The sequence below is a fragment of the Hevea brasiliensis genome, chromosome 13 (genome assembly GCF_030052815.1).
Source record: "Hevea brasiliensis isolate MT/VB/25A 57/8 chromosome 13, ASM3005281v1, whole genome shotgun sequence".
In the NCBI taxonomy this organism is placed as follows: Eukaryota; Viridiplantae; Streptophyta; class Magnoliopsida; order Malpighiales; family Euphorbiaceae; genus Hevea; species Hevea brasiliensis.
In genome coordinates this window covers 83,708,873-83,729,984 of record NC_079505.1, presented here as the reverse complement: position 1 = coordinate 83,729,984, position 21,112 = coordinate 83,708,873, and the positions used below count along the sequence as shown (strand labels likewise).

Sequence of the window (21,112 nt, the reverse complement as noted above, 5' to 3'; positions counted from 1 at the left end):
TTTTTATAAAGATAAAAACACTATAAAAGTTTTGATTTATTTTTCCTCAATATAATATGTAAATATTTAATTATAAAGTAATTGAGATCAAACCCAATAACTGATTAAAGTTCATATATATAAAAAAATAAAGTTTTTCCTTTTATTTATAAATACTTATATTTTTACTGTGTTTATATTTAAAAAAAAAATTATTTTTACCTTATTTATAACCAAAATATACTTGTATATGAATTTTTATAATTAATAATATATATTCTTTAAATTATTTATATTCCATTTTTTACTTTTTGAATCATTTTTGAATTTAAAAATGTGCAATAAATTTAATATAAATATATTTTTATTTTTATTAATTTTTTAAAAATATACAACAAATCAAGGAAAGGCTTCTTTTGTTTTGCCAATTGCCACCGCATTGCGAGGAAGGAACGAATTAGCCCAATGGGCTCTGATTGTGAGGTGTAACTAGAAATGAAGCGATGGGCCAACCTGCATTAAAATTTTTGCCTTTGTTACGTTTCCTTCTACTTTCCAACCATTCTCCGCCCAACCCAACCCAACCCAACCCAACCAAATCCAATTAAATAGGTATAAAATAGTTTTATTGTTATTATTTAGTTAATTTTTTCAAAAGGAAAGGTAAAGTTGAAGCAATGAAAGAACCACAGTATGGGTGACAATGCGACAAAAAGATTTGCCAATGCGGCTGGGTGATTACAATTATCAAAAAGAAGCACGTGGGAGTATAATGCAACCTCATTGGCAGCCTCTCGTGGCAGTAAAAGTCAAATGAGACACGTGGTCGGCAATTCTTGTAATTTTGGGGACTTTCCTTATCCATGACTTTCAAATCTTCACAGACGCCCACCCAAACAGTCACCGGCCCTTTTCCCCTCGAACCCCACACGTCCTCCCATCGCACTGCGAATACTAATTTTACCTACTCGTGCGCGTTCTCTTTGCCCCCGCTGGCCTTTTAATGCTATGTTTGGGTAAATTATAAGAGGGAAAGGAAAATAAAAAAGAAATTTTTTTTTATTTTTTTATATATATATTTTTTTGTGTTTGAAAAAGAGAAAAATAAATTTATTTTTTTTGTAAAAGGGTGAAAATAAAATAATTAAAATTATTATTTTATTTTTATCTTATAAATTATTTTTTTATGTGAATAAATATTTTAATTTAATAAATACTATATTAAATATATAATTATAAAAAGGGACTCATAAAATATTACTCTATTATTTTATCATTGATATTAAAAATATTAAAAAAAATATACAAATAACTAAAAGACATAAATAAATATAAAAATAAAAAGATTATTATATAATTTTATAAGTTAAAAAGGTAATTTTATTTCATATTATTTTTTTCTCTCTAAATCGAAGAGAACGAACTTAAAAAAAAATATATTAAATATTTTTCTTTCAATCATTATTTTTTTTTATTTTTTTTTTAAATATTACATCATAAATATTTTTCATAATTTATTTTCCTTCATTCCTTTTTCTTCTGATCCAAACAAGTAGTTAATTAATATACATGTATATGTTTATATATAAACTCTCGATTTTACTTTAAAAAAAAAAAATCTCGATTCTAGAGCCTTTGTAATAAAAATTAAATAATTAAATATATCCAACACGATCTACGTAAAATCATAGAAAGGCAGATAATAACCGCGGCCGTCATATCCCGAATTTGATGGTGGACAAAAAATAATTTAATTTTATACGTTGGCTGCGATGAACTCGTGATCAACGGCTGGGATTGATTCAATGAGGCCTTTTGGGCCTTTAAGTAGAGGAGTGAAGTAGCCCAACCATTTCAGGGTTCAAGCTCTCTCTCTTTCTCTCTCTGTCTCTCTCTCTCTCTCTCTCTAACTTCTGTTTTGTCTTCGCTCTTTCGGTGAAGAATAATAGCGAAGGGTGGTTTCTGTCTGATCTCACTTTTTTTCTCTAGGGTTTGTTCGAATCAAGGGCTCGGGCGCGAGATCCAGGTTTTGAATTGGATTTCTGCTGAAGGATAAACCTCCTTAGTAGGGTTTTTTCGCACATTGTATTTCAGTTGTTCGCGTCGATGTACTTATTTAGCTTCGATTCGATCTAGGGTTTTCACGTCTGGGGGTTTTTGCTCGAAGGAGCTTAGGTTGTTTCCTAGTAAGTATTTATTTATTTTTTCTTTTCTTGAATCAATTTTAGGATTTTTTTTTTCTATCGTTGAAAGTTTTTGGGCGATAGGGAAAGATTATTATTTTTTTTTTTGGGATTTCTGGTCGCATTCTAGGTTTAATATTTTGTACTTTAGGCTTTTGGGAGGGTTAATATTGATTGAATTCAGTGCACTCGGGATTCTCAGGCTTATATTCAATTAACATTCAGAATAAAGGATCAATAATGTCTAAGGAAAGGAACCATTGCTGCTGTTGAGTTGAAATTATTGTTCTATTGATCTCATTCCTGAAAATTTTAAAAATTTTGAAAAAATGGATCCTGTAGAGAAATTAAAGCGAATTATATTGTGAAACAGAAGCTGAGCGTTGCCTTGATATTGCACCTTTTGGATGTCCAGATTTTTTGAAAGTGAAGCTGAGGATGAAAATTTATTTTCGAAGTTGACATGTGCATTTATTGGGTGTTAATCTTATGGCACCAACTGTTCCTATAGATTTTGTTGGACAGAAGGTATCAAAGAAGTGTTGGCTTTCACAACCAATGGGTAAATCGAGGAAGTACTCTAAAGGGCATTCCTCTGGTTTTATTCCTGATTACCGGCATGCTGTTGAGACTGTGGGTGAATCAGAGGGTTTTGGGAGTTCTGGGCGAGTTGACACTGAGATGACAGCATCAGAAGATTCCTATGCTCCCAAGAGAAAAAGTATGAGTCTGAATCTAGATGGTTATGATAGTTTTGGTGTTCCAATGCAAGTCTTTTCATTGTCCAAGATGTCAAGGTCAGAGAGGAAGGATTTAGAATTTAGGTTGAAAAGAGAACTTAATCAGGTCAGGGTCCTTCATAGGAAAGTGGATTTTTTGAGTTCCAATGCAGTTGTATTGTCGCCTTCTAGTGATATTAGAAGTTGCAGTGATGGTCAAAAGAGGCCTCCGCTGGGGGGCATACATAATTCTTTTGAAGTATCTGCTCCACAGAGCAGGAAACGAGCTCCTCCTGGTCGTACTGGGGCCCAAACAAAAAAGAGCACATATAGGCGTCCTGAACCAGCAAAGCCAGCTGCACAAGTGAGTACTTCTAATACAATGTTGATGAAACAGTGTGAAACCTTGCTAAACCGTATGATGGCACATCAATTTGGTTGGGTTTTCAATGCACCAGTTGATGTGGTCAAGTTGAACATACCAGATTATTTCACTGTCATTAAAAATCCAATGGATTTGGGCACGGTGAAGAGCAAGATTGCTTCAGGTGCATATTCAAGTCCACTGGAGTTTGCTGCAGATGTGCGATTAACTTTCTCAAATTCAATGAAGTACAACCCGCCAGGCAATGATTTTCATTTCATGGCTGAGACACTAAGTAAATATTTTGAAGCGAGATGGAAAGCTATAGAGAAGAAGCTTCCTGTGACCATTAATGTGGAGTTGGTGCCTCCAAGAGCTGGTGTTGCTAAGGAAATGGAAACAAATATGGGTACACATCCTGCAAAAAAGAAGAAAGTTGCACCAAATGACAATAAGGTCAAGTTGGAGCCTGCTAGACGGATAGTGACTGATGAGGATAAGCACAAGTTGAGTACTGAATTGGAAGCATTGCTGGGTGAATTGCCTGAAAGCATTATTGACTTTCTAAAAGACCATAGTCATCATGCTGAGCAGACAGGTGAGGATGAAATTGAGATTGATATTGATGCTCTCAGTGATGATACATTGTTTAAATTGCGGAAGCTTTTGGATGATTATTTACTCGAGAAACGGAAAAACCAGGCCAAAGCAGAAGCATGTGAAATGGAGGTAACTGTCTGTCTTTCTTGTTTCTTTGCATTTGTGTGTTTATTTATTTTCACCTTTTTTGAGTGTGTCTTTGTGCGGAAAATCCTTGATTTATCTCTAATTTTGGCATGCCTTTTTGTTTATTCAGCTTCTTAATGAGTCTGGATTTAGCAATTCGTCATTGCAACCTTGCAAAGGTAATCTAACTTCACATTTGTGCATGTTGAGATACTAGACAGCACTACATTGCACATGGGAACTTTGTTGGCAATTTCAAATCTTTTCACAATATCTTTAGGCAATGAACCAGTTGATGAAGATATAGATATCGTTGGTGGAAACGATCCTGCTATTTCAAGTTACCCTCCAGTAGAGATAGAGAAAGATGCAGCCCAAAAGAACAGTAAATGCAGTAGTTCAAGTAGTGAATCAGGCTCTTCTTCTGGTGGTTAGTCTTTCTTTGATTTTTTCTATTTGCTTGAGAATTTGTTTATCAAGTTTTGGAGCATGTGAAAATAACATTACTGTTTAGGTGTAATTGTTATCTTAGGATTTTCTGGGAAGATATAAATTTAGACATTATATGATCTTTTAAAGTGTGGAAAACTTCACTAAGACATTCTTCCTTGCAAAATGTATTTAAATTTTGAATTTTTCCCCTTAATCTGTATGCCTGATCATTTGAATTCTGAATTGCACTCTGAATATTTTGTTTGTTGCATTTGTGCTTTAATTGATATTTTATGAAATTATCTTTTTCAATGTAGTGTCATTTAAACTCAATTTCCAGTACCGTTAGACAAGCGACCAGGAAGCTTTCATTTGCAGTTTGTATTGTGAATTATAATGTAATAGCCACCTTTATTAACCAAAAAATTGTAAAATTTTATCTGATTAACTTGTACCGTGTCAATTGGTTTGTGCTTATCCATTCCAGCATGGGCTGTTGTGTAAAGGTAGCTTAATGTCCTTACAAGAAACATATGTTGAAAGAAAACATATTGATTGGATAGAGTTGAAGCGTAAAATTCTTTTGATGTATAATGCTGGAATTTTTGATGAAATTCCTAGTGGGACCGTTGGTTGGCTTCTTTTTGTAGAGGGCTTACAGAGTGGTGCATTAAGGTATCTGTAATAATCTGGATTTTGCTTAGGGTTGTATGTGCTTTTCTTTCGAGTATTAGAGTTGAGTCTTTTGTTCAAGTTCAATCTGGTTTGTCGCATCAGCTAGATGTAATAATTTACATCCTACATGATGGCCAATTGTGGAGTTAGTGCCATATTTTATTTGGTGGCGGCACTATGGTTAAAGAACAATTTTTTAAACCATGGTTTCTGGATATTTGGATCTAGTAAGCCATTTTTGCTTCTCATATATGATTGAACAATAGTGGAAGAAATTAACATGTGCATTAGAACAAGATATCCTCAGCATTGAAATAAAGAATTAATAAAGTTGAAATGTTAGCAATAAAGCTGAAATGTTAGCCAACAAGCAATTTTACTGCTAATTTGTGGTCTAGGTGTTAAATCAGAGGATAGACCTTTCGGTGAAATTGTGTAATTGGTCACTAGAAAGAGAGATAGAAGATGGGTTAAGACGGTTGATTGGAGACAGTGAGCAGAAAGACTTTGAAGCAGAGAGTGCAGCTAAGATCATTCAGTTTTAAGGAAGAGGGGTGCTGAAAAATCTAGAGAAGGGCTTGTACCTTCTTTTTGGGTCTGTGAAACTGAAGTATTGACAAAAAGAAACTGAAACAAAAATTTTGATTGCTTGCTGGAACTTGAAGGTGTTATTGGAAAACTCTAAGAATATATCTGTTGTATGAAACACTTGTAGTTGTAGCATGACAAGCAAGTGAAAGGAGATTGTCTGGTAAAAATTTTGGTACTAGTCATGAATTTTGCCCCTGTGCCTCAAATTTATAATGCTTTACTCTTGAGTGCATCCAAATTTTGCAATTTGAAATTTGATTTATAATGTTGGACTTCAATATTTAATTTTGGCCAAGGATTTTGAGCATTGTTGACTTGCTTGGATTTTGTGAATTTATATTCATTTTGCCAATTTTATTCAACCTGAAGATTAGATGTAGGGCCTGTTTGGCACTGCAGTACAGCAGCCAAAAAGCTGGTTTTGCAGAAAAAGCAGGTTCATAATTTGTTTGGTTAAATTTCTTACCAAAGTTTTGAGACTTTAAAACCTAGGTTTTATAGATGTAGCAGAAATTATGCTTTTTTGAAACCACGTTTTGAACCATGACCGGGAAGCAGAAATTTGACTTTATATGTACAAAATACCCCTTATAACTTCTCATAATTTCATTTAAATCACTATATCAGCCATTTATTTTTCCATCATGTCTGCACTCCATTCAACATGTCTAGCTCGACCCTCTGTTTAGAAATAGAAACAAAGCTATTTAAAATTTCCTTACTTTTTAATTAAATAAAGCATTAATTAATGATTATTTTATGAATATTAGTGAAATATTTTATAAATATTTATTAATATTTAATTAATAAAAATTTTTAAAATTAAATACATTTCATTATATAAATTAAATATAATTATAAAAAATTAACATGAATAAAATAAATAGTTAATTAGTAATAATATTTAAAAAGCATATTTATAATTATTGTTCTTTTTAGTCATTGTACTTGTAATGACATCTTAAATAACAATTTTAACCAAACAAATTACAAACAACTTGTTAGATTAACAGCACGTGTCTATTTTATCACCAAAAAGGTAAAACTGCTGTTTATAAAACTGCAACAGCAGTTTTCAACAGCAAGTCATTATAGTAATGTCAAACAGGCCCGTAGTAAGAGATCTATCAGGTGAGAGAATGTTGATCGGATTTTGACTGTCTGGGTGAGTACTTGAGAAATGAAGTTGGATCTTGAGAGTCAATTTTAAGCCAAACTGTATGTTATAGATGTTGTGTTTTGAAATGGGCAAGTATTCGTATTTATCTTTGTATTCAAGCTTCCACTTTCTGGGATTGTTTGCTTGTCAGTGTGAAATACAGGGAGCCTCACAACTTTTTGTTGTAACTGTTATGAGGCATTTGGCTCCGCTTGTATTCTAATCTTCTCAATATTGACAAGGCGATATTCCAAGTCCCTTGTTTGGGTGAGGAAATTAGAAAATTTCCGTTTTGTTTGCGCCGCTTCTTGGTATTAGGCTTACATGCTTATCTACTTTAATGTTAAGCAATTTGTTTGATGTAATAAATTAAGATTTGTATATGTAAACTACTAGTATAAAGCTCTATTTTGTTTATAGTCTAATTTTCTTTGCTGTTCGCATAACTTTCTTTACAGATTCAGATTCAGGTAGTTCATCTCGCAGTGAATCTGATGCAGCTAAAGCTTCAGTTGCTGGTGCTCTGACCAAGGTATATCTTGATAAGCTATTGCCTTAGGGCAGGGCACTCCATAAATCAAAATATATTTTGGTCTTTATCTAAGATGGACTTTGGTTAATTTTTTTTTCTTATGCCTTTGCTACTTGCAGAAGGTTGTGGGATCTGGAGAAAATTTAGATGAAAAGAAAAGTGGTCTTGATGATCCAGAAATCGGGAATCGTGAGTTTCTATATCTTGTGATACATGCATGTCTAGAGTTCCTTTCTTTCTTTTTTAGGCTAGCGTTATCCTGAAGTAATGCTTCCAATTTGTTGTTCAGAATCTGCAAATGGATTGGCCAAAATTGATCCAAATTCACAAGGTAAGCCAATTACTGCTGAGACAGATGGCCAGCAAGAGGGTAAGCAAAATCATTAAGAAGACTTACTGCTGTTACTTTGGGGCTTCATTTCACCAATATGCTATAATATTTTAGGGGAGAGTGCTCCACCTGAGAGACAAGTCTCCCCGGATAAGCTCTATCGTGCAGCTTTATTAAGGAACCGTTTTGCAGACACCATATTGAGGGCTCGAGAAAAGGCACTTGAAAAGGTTGGTCTCACCATATCTAATTATCTTACAATTTGGCATTGACATCCACATTATTATAGAAGATGCTTTTAACTTGTAGTGCATTATGTTATGCATTGAGTGCAGGGTGAAAAGTGGGATCCTGAGAAATTGCGGATGGAGAGGGAGGAACTTGAGCGGCGGCAAAAAGAAGGTGTGGAATAATACATTAATCTTAAATATCTGAGTTGATATAATTTTTTAAGATCTCTGACGGTGGGTGAGTTGTCTTAAATTTGTATCAGAAAAGGCTCGGATGCAAGCTGAGGCCAAGGCTGCTGAAGAAGCTCGAAGGAAAGCTGAAGCTGAAGCAGCAACTGAAGCAAAAAGGAAGAGGGAGCTGGAAAGAGAAGCTGCACGTCAAGCATTGCAACAGGTGAAAGCTAACATATTATTTTATGTGAAGGCCGACTCGACACCAGCGAATTTGAATAAAATTTTTGGTTCTTTGCAGATGGAAAAGACTGTTGATATTAATGAGAACTGTCAGTTTATGGAAGATCTTGAAATGCTAAGGACTGCTCACGATGAAGAGTTACCGAGTTTCATGGAGGAGACAAGCCCAGATTTCACGCTTCAGGGGAGTATTAACCCACTGGAACAACTAGGACTATACATGAAGAAAGATGATGACGAGGAAGAAATTGAACCACCCCAAAGTGTTTCAGAGCTGGAGAAAGATGTTGAGGAAGGAGAGATTGACTGATGAGGCTTTTGTTTATATTATTCTGTCAATTCAAGGATTTTACAAAATGGCTCTTCTGAAAGCTCTCTTCCATGGTTCAGTTTTATGGGAAGATTATGCTGTTACTCGTTCCTAATAAGATTCTCAGGAGAAACATGATCAGCAGTATGGATTGGCTGGTATCTGTGTTGATTCTCAGTCTTGGAAATTGGGTTGAAATTTGGGATATGATTGGCCATGCAATTGACTGCTGTGCTGGGGGCTTAGTAATGAGGAGCAAAGGAAAAGGGGTGATTTCGCTTGGTGGTTATTGTAGTTTGTATGGACTGATGCACTTTTTATCTGGCATCTTATTAGTGTTGAGCAGACAAAATCGATTTGGTGTTTAGAGTTGATGGATTGGGAGAAGGGTGTAGGATGATGTAATGTCCGTTTTAGGCAGGAGAGTAGACCTAGGAATTGTAACATAGTCAAAGAGTTGAAAATGGCATTTAAATTTTTTCTTTTTTTTTTTTTTTTTCTGAAACGCTATTGTGTCGGTCCTCAATATTTATACACTTCAAAATTTTCCCCTTTCCCTTTTTTAGTTTAATTTGTACTGTTTGTGTTGGGGCTGTACAACGATGCGGTGGTATTCCATTTTTTGAACGCTGCTGATTGATTGTGTTTTAAAGTGTGCTTGTTCTATCTTCGAAGAAATTTCTCCGAAAAGATTACTTTAATTTAGTTTATTTTAAATTATTTTAATTTAAAGATTATTTTAAGGTGAGTTAAAATTTTATCATTTTAAAGGTGCTAAGAATTTATGATATTATTTAATATATTAATCAAGTTTCATTTTTTTATTATTTATTATTTATTATTTATAGTATTATTTTGTTGATTGAATTACTAAATGAATGTTTAATGAATTTGAAATTAATTAAATTAAAATAATTTTTTTTTTAAATGCAAAATTAAAATCGAATTGCTGATAACACGAAAACAGTTTCGTACAGCTCAAATCTGCCTGTTAACCAACTAACAATAAATTACACTCGAGATAAACAACAGCTGAAATTAAGGGTGGGCAGTTTTAATTGAAAAATCAGATTGATTAATTAAATATAGATTTTAGACAATTTCAGTTTTTAATTTGATTTGTTGTGTTGTTTAAATAGAAAACCAAAATCAACAATTTTCAAATAGAGGTGTACATTTTTGACTTGTAAAAAATGCAGGTACTCTTCCATATTCATTTTCGTTCTAGAAGAAACTCCATATCCGGTTTCTGTTTTCCTCACCCAACTTCAGTATCTGAAACCGATGATTCTTCTTTTTCTTCATCTCTTCTAAACCCACCTTTAGTCACCGGATCAAAATGGAAATAGAAATGAAAATGTTTCTGTGTTGTTGGGATGAAATGAAAATATTTCTATAAGCTTTTTTGTCCTTTTAGACAAATTAATTTCAATTTGATGCGGCTCGAAATCAAACCAATTAATTGCGCACTTCCAGCTCAAACTTAGATTAGACATTGTGTCCTCTAGAAACTGCAGTTTAATTGTGCTCATTTAGGATAGGTGAATGAAATATGAATAATTCGAGCGAGCGTTGTAAACAACTTGCTAAATTGACTTAATCATGTCATGTAATAGGTTTTTGATAATTTTCAATAAGCATAGATAAAAAGACGATGGAGGAACCTAAAATTCATTTTGAAACTAATAAATAAAAGCACATTCACATATTGAAAAATAGAAAAGTAATAGAGTGTGGCTGGAAAAGAAATATGAAATGTTAAAAGTAAATAGGGCATGGAAGGCAAGGCAGCATCAACATTGGAGAAGAAGCTAAGGTACTCAAGAGTAAAATTTGAAGTCCTTGGCTTGAAGTATTATCTGCCTTAGAGCACCAATAGGGGCTAAAACCATCAACACCACACCAATTATAATGCATGCCTGTCATCAAAATAGATTAGGAAATCAGAAATAATATATCAAACCATCAATTTCTTTTTCTTTTTCCAATGATGATACATACCCAATTTGCCAACCAAGATAAGCTAAATTTCTTGGGTTTGTATATGGCAAGCCACATGATGCAAGGCAGCTGCCAAAAATGGTAAAAGATCAGACAGGCATTTTGAGCAGGAAATTGAAGACAAGTGTCGTCATAGTTATGGGTCTTACGTAGTATGTTGTAGGAGCAAAAGCAAATCCTCCAAAGAAACTCAGAAGCCCACCAAAAAATGGGAATGTCATTCCAAGGAACATTGTCAGTGCTGCATATCCAATCCAAATTAATGCCAATTTTATAATTAAGCAAATCCCATTAATTAATTAATTAGAGAGTAACTAATATTTTAAGATCAGGGAAATGCTCACCAACGTATAGAGTTCGAGTTATAAACCGAAGAATCAAACTTGGCTTGAATTTCATCTTCAGGATTAAAAATGCTTCCATCATGTCAAATACTGGTATGGCGAATACCTACATGTATGATATCTATGCAATTATCAGGAAGAGACCAATCGCATATACAAAATGAAACAAGTAATAACCGCACCTGATAACTTCCAATGACATGAATAACCACGAACATGTTAGCAGCAGCAACTAGCCAACGAGGCTTCTGTAGCGAGATGAGGATATTGTCCTCAACTTTGTTTCCAAAAACCCAGTAACCTATGAAGGCTACTGGGAAGTAACAGACAGCTACTACGATATAGGCAACGATCACGCCTTTCCACATGGGTTTCTTTGATGGCTTTTCAGGCGTGGAAGGGATTGTTGCCTGGATCTCCAACACCACATTGTGCCCTGCGAAGGCAAATGCTACATCCCCCAACGCACTAAAGAAGTTGAACACTTGTCCTGTAGAAGTCGAAGCCCTAGGACCATATTGCACATCTGGCTGAACCCCTTTGTGCAGGGAAGCTACCCAACCAATGGTTGAGTAACTATCCATTGAAACAGTCATATAAAATGAGCATATACAACATAATCATGCCATAAAGATTGCAGTTACATTAGAAGATATAAAGAAAAGTACCTCAAGGACATAACAGCTGCCGCAAGAGAGACTCCAGTGACGGAATTAAAACTTGGAAGATGGGAGAGAACGAAGTGAACGGAGGCAAATATCATAATAAAGTAGGTGGTTTTGATATCTTTGCAATCAGGGCAAACAGTATCATGGAATTTCTTCAAAGATTTTCCTCCTGTGATCATATACACTATATTTACCCCAACTTCTACCATCAGTTGCTGTGGTACAACTACCCAAAGACCAAGTTTTTCACCGAAAGCATGCTGCCCTAACTCATGGTACCTGTCAAATCTCTTTCCAGGCACCATTTCATGCATCTCCACCATTTGCCATAGAGTATATAGGGTAATGATCCATGACAGCACCATTACAGCGGCACCAGGACCCCTAAAAATGATATAACCAAGGTCAGTTTTATTGAATAGCTATAACATTATGTATTTTTTGATCATTTGAAATAAAACAGGAAAAAAAAATCACGTTTGAGGAATTTGCTGGAAAAAAAAAAAATTGACCCCATGGATAACGAAGATGCCCAATCAGCCATCCAATCTGCACCTTTGTTAAGTTTCCTAAAGAAATGGTTAAAAACTACCACCCATTTCTGTCTATTTCAAATGACAGTGTTACCATGTGTAGGCCTCAATCTGAATCAAAAAAAGGAAAAAAAGAAAATATAGTTAAGCATAATTAGAAATAAATGATTTGTGTACCATCCAAGTTGAGACATGGCATAAGGAAGGCCCAAGACCCCAGCTCCAACCATGGCAGTGACATTGTGAAAAGCAGAGTACCACCATTTAGCATTCCTAGACTTGGTGATGGGAAGCCAGTCATTGATATTTTGGGATCTATCAGTGGAGACACACTTTTGTGATTGAATTTCTGCCATGTTAATGGAGGCTATAGGAATTCTAATGCCCACCACAGGTATGACAGGCGTATATAAAACTCACAACTCAAAAAGCAAGAGTTTGTTTCCCTTTGCAACTGAAATTATAGCATGACCAAGTCATCCTAAATTTAAATTACACTTAGAAGTCTATGTTATATAAAACAAATCTTACTAGTTTTTCTTTTAAATTTTTTCTGATACCCTTAGTTTTGAGTCAGCCAGCCACAAGTATTTCTATTTCAATTTTTTTTTCTATTTATTTATTACTGTGTTTCATAGTTTGAATATTCTACTTTTCTGAGTATTAGTGATTATTTCTAAAAAAAAAATTATCATTTTTATTTAAATTACTCGGATGTAAATCAACCTTTTTTTTTTAAACTAATTAGATTTATCGTATGCAATGATGCAATTAAAATTTACTATAAAAATGAGTTTAGAATTATATATCATTTTATAGGAGTTACGAATTTAGAATAATTTTTATAATATTATTTATTGAATTAATAAATTAATATTTAAATTAATGATGTGGTTGAAAATCCCTAAAAATAGTATTAGCATATCAAATTGTAAGATTTTTATTAGTGTGTATAGATTTGAATCAGAGCTCAAATCTACACAGCACTAAACCAACCAACCAACAATATTACACGCCATCAAAAATAAAATATAAAAATTTAAAATTGATACTTGGAAATTGGGCGTTTCATTAAGCATTCCTATAACTAGAAATTTCATAGCTGTACATTTAAAATTATTGAAAATTTAGATTTATTTTTCAAATAAAAATTTATAAAATTTTAAGTTAAAAATTAATTAGAATCTTAAAATTCACCTATCCAAATAAGTGTCCAAAATTAATTTTATTCCCAAACATGCCCTCACCTGATAGTCCAAGAGATTTAATACCATTGCATTTACAACTTACAAAGTGTTTAATGATGGATCTAATGGCCTGGCAAAGGCACTGTTCTCTACAATTTTAATTTGATGGAGTTTAAATATATACATGTATTTAATAGATTTTATAATGAAATTTAAAAAAAAAATTTTAACAGATAAAATTTTTTATCCATTAATTAAAAAAAATTAATAAACTCACATTCTCATCACTTCAAATATTATTTTTTTATTATTTCAATTAAAATAAAAAAAGTATTTGCCTATATTTTAAAATTACTTCTGACTAATAAAAAAATTTAAAAAAATTTAAATTATGAGTATAATATATAAGACACTTAAATTTAAATGTTGCATATATCAGGGACCATTACATTTCCTTAAAATTTTAATTTTTAATTTAATAGCATAATTATGGGTATGTCCTTAATAGACTTTTATATTTAGTATTTAAAATTTTTATAATAAAATTTTAAAAAGTTAATTTATTGACTTAATTGAAAAAAAATGTTAACGAGCCTATATTCTAATAATTTGAAATGCTATTTTTTTATTAGATTAACTAAATTGAAAAATTAGTAGAGCATCTATTTTAAATTTCTCAAAAAATAAATTTTAAAAAATTAAATTACGAAGTGAAATATATAAAATACTTAGATTTAATTATTAGCTTATTATTGATTGATATTTTTTATCAATTCAATTAAATAAAAAATTTAATGATATTTTAATAATTTCAAAAGTTTTTCTTTTTATTAGCCCAACTAATTTAAAAAAAAATTAGAGATTTATATTTTTTAACTTTTTTTCAATAATAAAAAATAAAATTTAAAAAAAGTTAAATTATATATAAAGTACACACTTAACCTTAAATGTTACATATATCATTGGCCACCTCTGAGTCTAAATGGGCCATTGAAACATAATAAATTAGTGAACTGGTTTGATATGGCACATTGAGGGTTGTGATGTTACTATATGATTTTATTAGTATTCAATTTTAACGAAAACATTGTTAAAATTTTGATAGAATTTAAGAGTTGCGTAAATCTTATCCTCTATTATTTACGTACCTTTAAGTGTGGTTGAAAATTAAAAAAAAAAAAAATCTTTATTTTTAATATTTTCTTTCCAATTTTTTTAAATATTTGAATCTGAAATATAATTTGTGAATTTAGCTTTTTTTTTTTCTTTTTTTAAGTAAGGTATTGCTATATAAATTTTACAGGTTTTACATGTTTGTTATTTAATTTAATAAAAGAGGGTCAAGTGTTTAAGTAAATTTTATTTTTTATTATTTTTAATTTTTTTAAATATTTAGATTTGAAATATGATTTGTGAATTTAATATGTTGTTTATTTTTTTAAAATAAAATAAGGTATTATTATATAAATTTCGTAAGTTTTACATATTTGTTATTTAATTTAATAAAAGAGGGTGGGGTGTCATAGAAGTGGTTCCTAACTTGATTATGATATCGTGTCATACAAAAGAAATCTTCTTCAAACTGTCCATAATATTGCGTCCATTGCAAGAAAAATTTATATTCCATATTGAATGTATGGAATTTCAATATGGTATATATATATATATATGAACTTGGACTCTTTTATCTTAATAGCTAGTTTTTAAGGTGTAGTCCTATTGAATTTATATCTATGGTATCAGAGTTTACTTTATCTTGTAAGATTCAAATTTAGAGTTATGACTTACGGAATAATGGCCTAAATTTATTATGCAAGAACAGGTGATCTAATGTGTAAGGTGTTAATTGTGACCAATGTGGTTATGTCCAACATAGTTATCCAAGTTGGGGTATTATTACAATTTATTGTTAGAAAAACTTACGTCCATATCAAAAAGTATAAGATTTTAATGTGAGGTATATATGAGTTGGATTCTCCCACATCGATAACTAATTTTTAGTTTTTAGAGTGTGATTCTCCTAAATTCATAACAGTTTCATACAAAAGAAGTCTTCCGATAAAAATGATAAGATTTTTACTTCGATCCTGGTGTTATGTTTGTAATTAGTTTTATTCCCAGAGATGCTAACTGAAATGCTAATTATATGAGGATAGGATATACTTATCCTTAAAAAAAATATATTTTCTTTTTTTTTTTTTATTTGCTAAAAGAACATTTTCTTTTGCGTGGCTAATTAAGGAAATTTGACCTCTCAATTAGGCAAGTTAGGATATTTCACAATTTCTTTTTATTGAATTTTCTTTTTAATCAAGAAATCATGAACGATTTATTCAATGGGGAAAAAGTCTCCTAATAGCCAATAAATGGTGTTTTCTACATTACGTGGTTTTGGCTTTTAGCATAAATGAAGTCTAAATTATAAAATCACTAGTTTAAATAAAATCTTCATTATTTAATAAATCTATTTTATTAATCCTATTTTTGTACAAATATAGTCAAGAATTATAGTTGTAATACCTATATGATAAGCTTTAATTTTAAATAATAATAATAATAACAACTATTATTTCTAAGGAAATAACTAAATACAGCTTATGCTGCTTTGATAGAGATTAATGTCAACAATTTCCAGGAGAATTAGATGTAAACATCTATACAAAGAAATTAATGTGAATTCGAATTGAAAAAAAAAAAAAAAAAGAAGAAGATTACGGCTAAAAGAATATTTGGTTACAAAGCAAAAGACTGCCTGAATGGATTCTCTGTTGTTGACTCCATCTTTCAAAGAGAAAAGCTTCTTCACTTTTACGCTCCAGATACTCGTCAACATCTTGCTGTGGCCTTCTTGTTGTTCCATCTGATGAAAATTGACTATAATAACTTCCAATTTCTCCAAATCTATTCCCCTCAATATTTGAGGAATGGACATCGAGAAGTCCTGGGCTCCAACTCCCACGGCTACTAATGGAATGGTTGCTTGAATCTTGCATACGGGATGCATCCTATCATATGAGTTGAAAATGAAGAGACACATTAGTCCAAAATAAGTTTGAATAGATTTCCGTAAGAAGCATATAAACTTGCTAAGCAAGATAATGTAGTAAAACAACAGGTCAAAGATTACCTGAGCAGCTTCCCATAAATTAGTTTTTGGAGTAGCCATCATCTCTGATTTATTGCTCGATAAAGGAAAAGCATCATTAGAGGTTTCCCATTGCAACCAGGGCAGTACAACCCCATCCATTTCAACAGGAATGGGCTTGGACAACACTGGACTTTGGAAAGTTTGTGTCTTCGTTATTCCTCCTAAACTTGAACTTGTATCACTCCTTTCCCCATCTAAAGATGAGATATCTGTATCTTCAACATTTGAAATGAAATCTTCAATATATCTCTCTGCCTCCTCGGTCAATCTCTTAGACATCCTGCTTCTGTCACTGCTCTTCTGGAAAATAAATTACAAAATACTGAATCAAGATAAAAGTGTGTTATGCCCTTTAGAACAGGCAAGCAGCACACGCAAATTCCACACTGAAAAGGCATGGAAGAGAATTTGTACCTTCCTTGCTCGTAATGGTTTTTCCACAATTATGTCCTTTGGATCATAAAGCAATTCCTTCACATCATTAGAAAGGTCCCTCCCATGCTGCTCCTCCAACAATATTTCTAACAACAAATCTTGTTTACGCTTCTCACACTGTTAATTAAAGAATAAAGATCAATAAGAAGCATTAAAAATTAAATATAACCAAATTTATCAATGCACCTCCTATCATGCAATAGAAAAAAATATGAATTATCTAACCCAGTCAAAATAAACTGATATTGCCTTAATTGAATACGCAATGTTCAATCTAGAAGCCAGTTTAACAACAGAAAATAGTCTTAATTTTCACTGTTAGTCTTCAGTACCTACCACAGTATAACTTAAAGAGTAAATCTTCCTCAGTATACCATCACAATTAAAAACTTGCAAGTTACAACAAATCATCCAGTGTAATTGATCCTACACTTGACAACATGTTATATTTTCACAAATGCAACAATATATGATTATTAAGCATTAATGTAGAATATAGGCAACAAGCCCACTCCTAAGAGAAGAGCTATGGCTGACTGATAAAATGCCCATAAGTACCAGTTACTAGTATCACATAACTCAAAGCACTCCTTGGTAAGCATTCAGCACCCAGAAAAGAAGGGGGATTTCTAGTTTCTATTTGACATGCTCTCATGCATGTCTACCATACTAATAATTATTAAATGAATACTGCCCCATGGGATGAATTGATACAAGATATATATTTTATTTGACTTTTCATACCAATTCCATTTTTGTTGCATAATTCCTTTTAATAGTAGGAGCCAGAAGATCGACAGAATTTTGGGATCGCCTGCAGTCATCACTTGCTAAGGAGGTACTTGGTTTTCTCACAACCTACATAAATTGCAAGGAACTTGGTAAGTTTCAGCAAACTAAAGTGGAAGCTCCAAGCATTGCATATGTAAGATACGACGCAGAGACTGTAAAATTAGGTTAGCAAGATGTTCAATTACAGACTTGTTCGAGTTCCATTCTGATCTCTTCTACCGCATTCCTTAGTTCTTTTCGCATTACTTCATACAACCCACTGTTCATACCATCACTGGTGGGGTGCTCAGCCTTATGATTCAAAAGCATGGGCAATAAGTGACAAATTTCCAGAGGCAAACTGTGTAAGCAAAAGTAAACAGACAGAAAATACTGCAGTAATGCTCATCATGCAACTGCCATCGCTGTAAATTAAATCCAACCTTTTTCTGTGCATAAACTGCTCGTATTGTTCTCTCAATCCCATTTAAGTTGGGATGAGAATCCCTTCCTTCATCATCTGTTAGCACTGATGAGTGGCTCTGAAAGGACCCGAAACATTTAAATTTGGTTCAGTTCTGGGACAAACTTTGATGAAAAACTATGAACACAACACTAAGTATCATGATATACATGCATATAAAAGAAGTACTAGAGACTTTATACACAAAATCCATAGTATTTTTTTTTTTTTAAATAAACCATAATTTACTGAAGTTGTAAATTAAATTAGCCTGAAGAGATGATAAGGCTTACAGAATAGCCATCCTGGTACTTTAAATCTTTTTGGCTAAGAGAGCTTCCAAGTCCCTGTCTATGATTTGAAGTAGCTGTCTTATTTGACAATGGCACCTGCCTGCTTCCACCACTGAGACTCTTCAAAGTAGCATGACTTTTTGAATTCTGAGAATGATCTAAATCACTCTGCCAAAAAGAGGGAAAATGTCAGAAAATGTTATCTATTTTTTCTAATTTCACAACAAATGACAAACTATTGTTGTTAAGGGATACTAACACATACAAGACTAATTAATTTGTGCATAAGTTTTCAAAGTTGTCTCATTCATGTTCATTCAATATTTTCAACATATGCTCACAATCATAAAAGAATGCAATAACTAGGCAAGGTAGATGTTCAAATGCAAACACATTCTTAATAAAAGCACTTCCTTTCCTGGAGATCATCATTTGCATTAAAAGTGAAGCCAAAAGTTGTCTCCTAATAACTTTTAAATAAAGTTCAATGAAAAGAGTAATTTGCAAAAATGTTCATATAAACACATTTGGGCAAGAGGGGAAGTGAACAATAGCCAGGACATAATATGTGAATGAAACTGATTAAACAAATTTGAACTCATCTTTTCAGCATAGTATATTACATATGTATGTGACTTAATTCATAATCGTTTAATTGGTTTCTCTATACAAGCTCATCAAAGAAGCAACAGAATTTAGAGTTGAACATATGTGCACATATTCAACTCCAATACTCCATGAAGCATACAATAAAATCCAGTGCTCATAAATAATGAAAAGCAAGCAGCATTAAAATTAGGAATCCAACTTGGCATCATTCAGTCATGGTAACGTTATTGGCCTTTTGCACTGAAAATCCAAAAGAATCCATCCAAAATATCCTCTCTTCATATGAAAATTAAATGTTTCACAAAAAAAAAAAAAGGTTTTGAAATGATAAATGCGATTGTGATAATTTCAAAGTAGAGAAGGTCTATAACCTCTAATGTTAACAAGCTTACTACATCTTAATAAGCGAATCACCCCAATTCATATTTATATTTACAAGACGTTTTTCTAGATTTATTGATTAGCGTAATTAATGATTAATCACAAAACCAACTCAACACTAACTTTTACAAAGACTCAATTTCTAAAATCATTTAAAAATGCAATCCAGTTAGCCATTTCTAATGCATAGGAACTGAAATTCGTCTAAAATCAAAGCTAAAAATTCTGAGACAGAAAACAATTCACCCCATATTGAAAAGCATATTCAAAAGCAAGAACGCAACTCATACAAATAATAAAAGCAAAAAAATTTCACCTCAGAATCACTAATTTGACATCGAACCACTGATACGGAGCGCCGCCTCCTCGAATTGTTGTTATCCGAACTAACCCGTCCCCCAACATGGCTATTTCCAGCACTAGCCTTCCCTTCACCAACTCTGGAACCATGCCTGGAAACAGACCTCCCTCTTCTTTGCGACACACTGACTTTATCCCCAGAGCTGACATCATCAATTCTCGAAGAAGAACGACCTCGATCAGAAGAACCAAAGAACTGAACAGCAAGATCATCAAGAGTGATATCTGGAAACCCCGATCCCCTGACAGTGTTGACGAACCTCCCTCTAGGAGCTGGCGCGTCATCAGAGAAGTCATCACCGGGCGGAGGCAAAGGGCGGGAGAAACGGCTGAGGCTACGAGAGCGGCGGTGAGCAGAGGCGTTGGAAGTGGAAGAAGAGGAGTCATCAGTGGAGGCGGCAGAAGATTTGGCAATGGGAGTTCTCTTGGTGGTGGACCTGAAGGCCGAAGTGGCCATTTGGAAAATGGAAGGAGTAGGTGGAGAAAAGAAACAGCTAAAACATGCAAGGAAGGAAGGCTAAATTAGGGATTACAGAATCAGCATTTTGTGGAGCATTAAATGCAAATTGATGGAAATAGATACGGCGGTTTTCTAATTTGGAAAGAGAAGAGAGAGAAAGAGCTGACGAGGAATGTAGTTGACTAGATGAAGAAGAAGCCAGAGACGAGAGTGTTCTGTTCAGTGTTTGAAGAGGAAGATTGGCGGAGAGATCGAAAAGAAATTTTTGAAAATAGGAGCTGTTCCGATACTTATGTATTCTTGGCCAGTAAAAGGAATGAATAGACCTGAGTTACCACCGACCGGAAAAATAATCTGCGGCTTCTTAATAATTTCTCCTGGCCGAGGACTATCACCATGGTCAAACCATAATTGGAGCTCCAGCAGCCGGCAGCAGTCCTCTCTTCCTTGTTAGTTCTGGCATAACACAATTAAGAGGGCGGTTCTTTCAGCATAATAAATTAATTAATTAATTTTTTAAAATTTGATTTTATTAATATAATGATGAATGAGTCTACAAATTATAATTACAAAGATATTTACACTTATAATATGATCATATATTAATAAAAAAAATATATTTTAGATATCGAGAAATTAAAAAGAAAATACATTTAATTTCACACATTTAACAGATAGGCTCTCAAAGTTAACTTGACCAAAAAGGTAACCAAGAGAAACTGCCTAGACGTTATTAAGAAAAATTACAATTCGGTGTTGAGATTTAGTGAGACATGAAGAATGATTTTTGTATTTTTAAAAATTATTTATTTAA

At 32.8% G+C, this 21,112-nt stretch overlaps 3 protein-coding genes across 10 annotated transcripts; 1 reads left to right on the top strand and 2 right to left on the bottom strand.

Annotated features, from left to right (window-relative positions):
• Positions 1 to 1,840: 1,840 nt before the first annotated feature.
• On the top strand, positions 1,841 to 9,216 carry LOC110634045 (transcription factor GTE10). Of its 7 annotated transcripts, none has more exons than XM_058132587.1 (11): positions 1,841 to 2,165; positions 2,578 to 3,974; positions 4,102 to 4,150; positions 4,252 to 4,401; positions 7,287 to 7,360; positions 7,480 to 7,549; positions 7,650 to 7,691; positions 7,806 to 7,921; positions 8,027 to 8,093; positions 8,185 to 8,315; positions 8,394 to 9,216. In XM_058132587.1, exons 2-11 carry the CDS (start codon positions 2,652 to 2,654, stop codon positions 8,643 to 8,645), a joined length of 2,274 nt encoding a protein of 757 aa, XP_057988570.1. In that variant the 5' UTR covers positions 1,841 to 2,165; positions 2,578 to 2,651; the 3' UTR covers positions 8,646 to 9,216. The 7 variants fall into 7 exon arrangements, with proteins under 7 accessions (XP_057988570.1, XP_021638620.2, XP_057988571.1 ...); XM_021782927.2 differs by having other exon boundaries at positions 1,842 to 2,165; positions 7,650 to 7,730; XM_021782928.2 differs by having other exon boundaries at positions 1,841 to 3,974.
• A 1,055-nt stretch (positions 9,217 to 10,271) lies between these two features.
• LOC110634040 (lysine histidine transporter 1-like) lies at positions 10,272 to 12,674 on the bottom strand. Its single transcript, XM_021782922.2, has 7 exons — positions 12,369 to 12,674; positions 11,659 to 12,042; positions 11,173 to 11,566; positions 10,991 to 11,096; positions 10,796 to 10,887; positions 10,647 to 10,715; positions 10,272 to 10,564 (listed from the first exon to the last, which is right to left on the bottom strand). The coding sequence occupies exons 1-7, from the start codon at positions 12,545 to 12,547 to the stop codon at positions 10,466 to 10,468; spliced, it is 1,323 nt and encodes a 440-aa protein (XP_021638614.1). The 5' UTR covers positions 12,548 to 12,674; the 3' UTR covers positions 10,272 to 10,465.
• A 3,285-nt stretch (positions 12,675 to 15,959) lies between these two features.
• LOC110634050 (uncharacterized) lies at positions 15,960 to 20,776 on the bottom strand. 2 transcript variants are annotated; one of them, XM_021782937.2, is made up of 8 exons: positions 19,795 to 20,776; positions 18,489 to 18,656; positions 18,176 to 18,274; positions 17,943 to 18,044; positions 17,706 to 17,819; positions 16,941 to 17,078; positions 16,506 to 16,826; positions 15,960 to 16,383 (listed from the first exon to the last, which is right to left on the bottom strand). In XM_021782937.2, exons 1-8 carry the CDS (start codon positions 20,293 to 20,295, stop codon positions 16,096 to 16,098), a joined length of 1,731 nt encoding a protein of 576 aa, XP_021638629.2. In that variant the 5' UTR covers positions 20,296 to 20,776; the 3' UTR covers positions 15,960 to 16,095. The 2 variants fall into 2 exon arrangements, with proteins under 2 accessions (XP_021638629.2, XP_021638631.2); XM_021782939.2 differs by lacking the exon at positions 17,943 to 18,044.
• Positions 20,777 to 21,112: the final 336 nt, after the last annotated feature.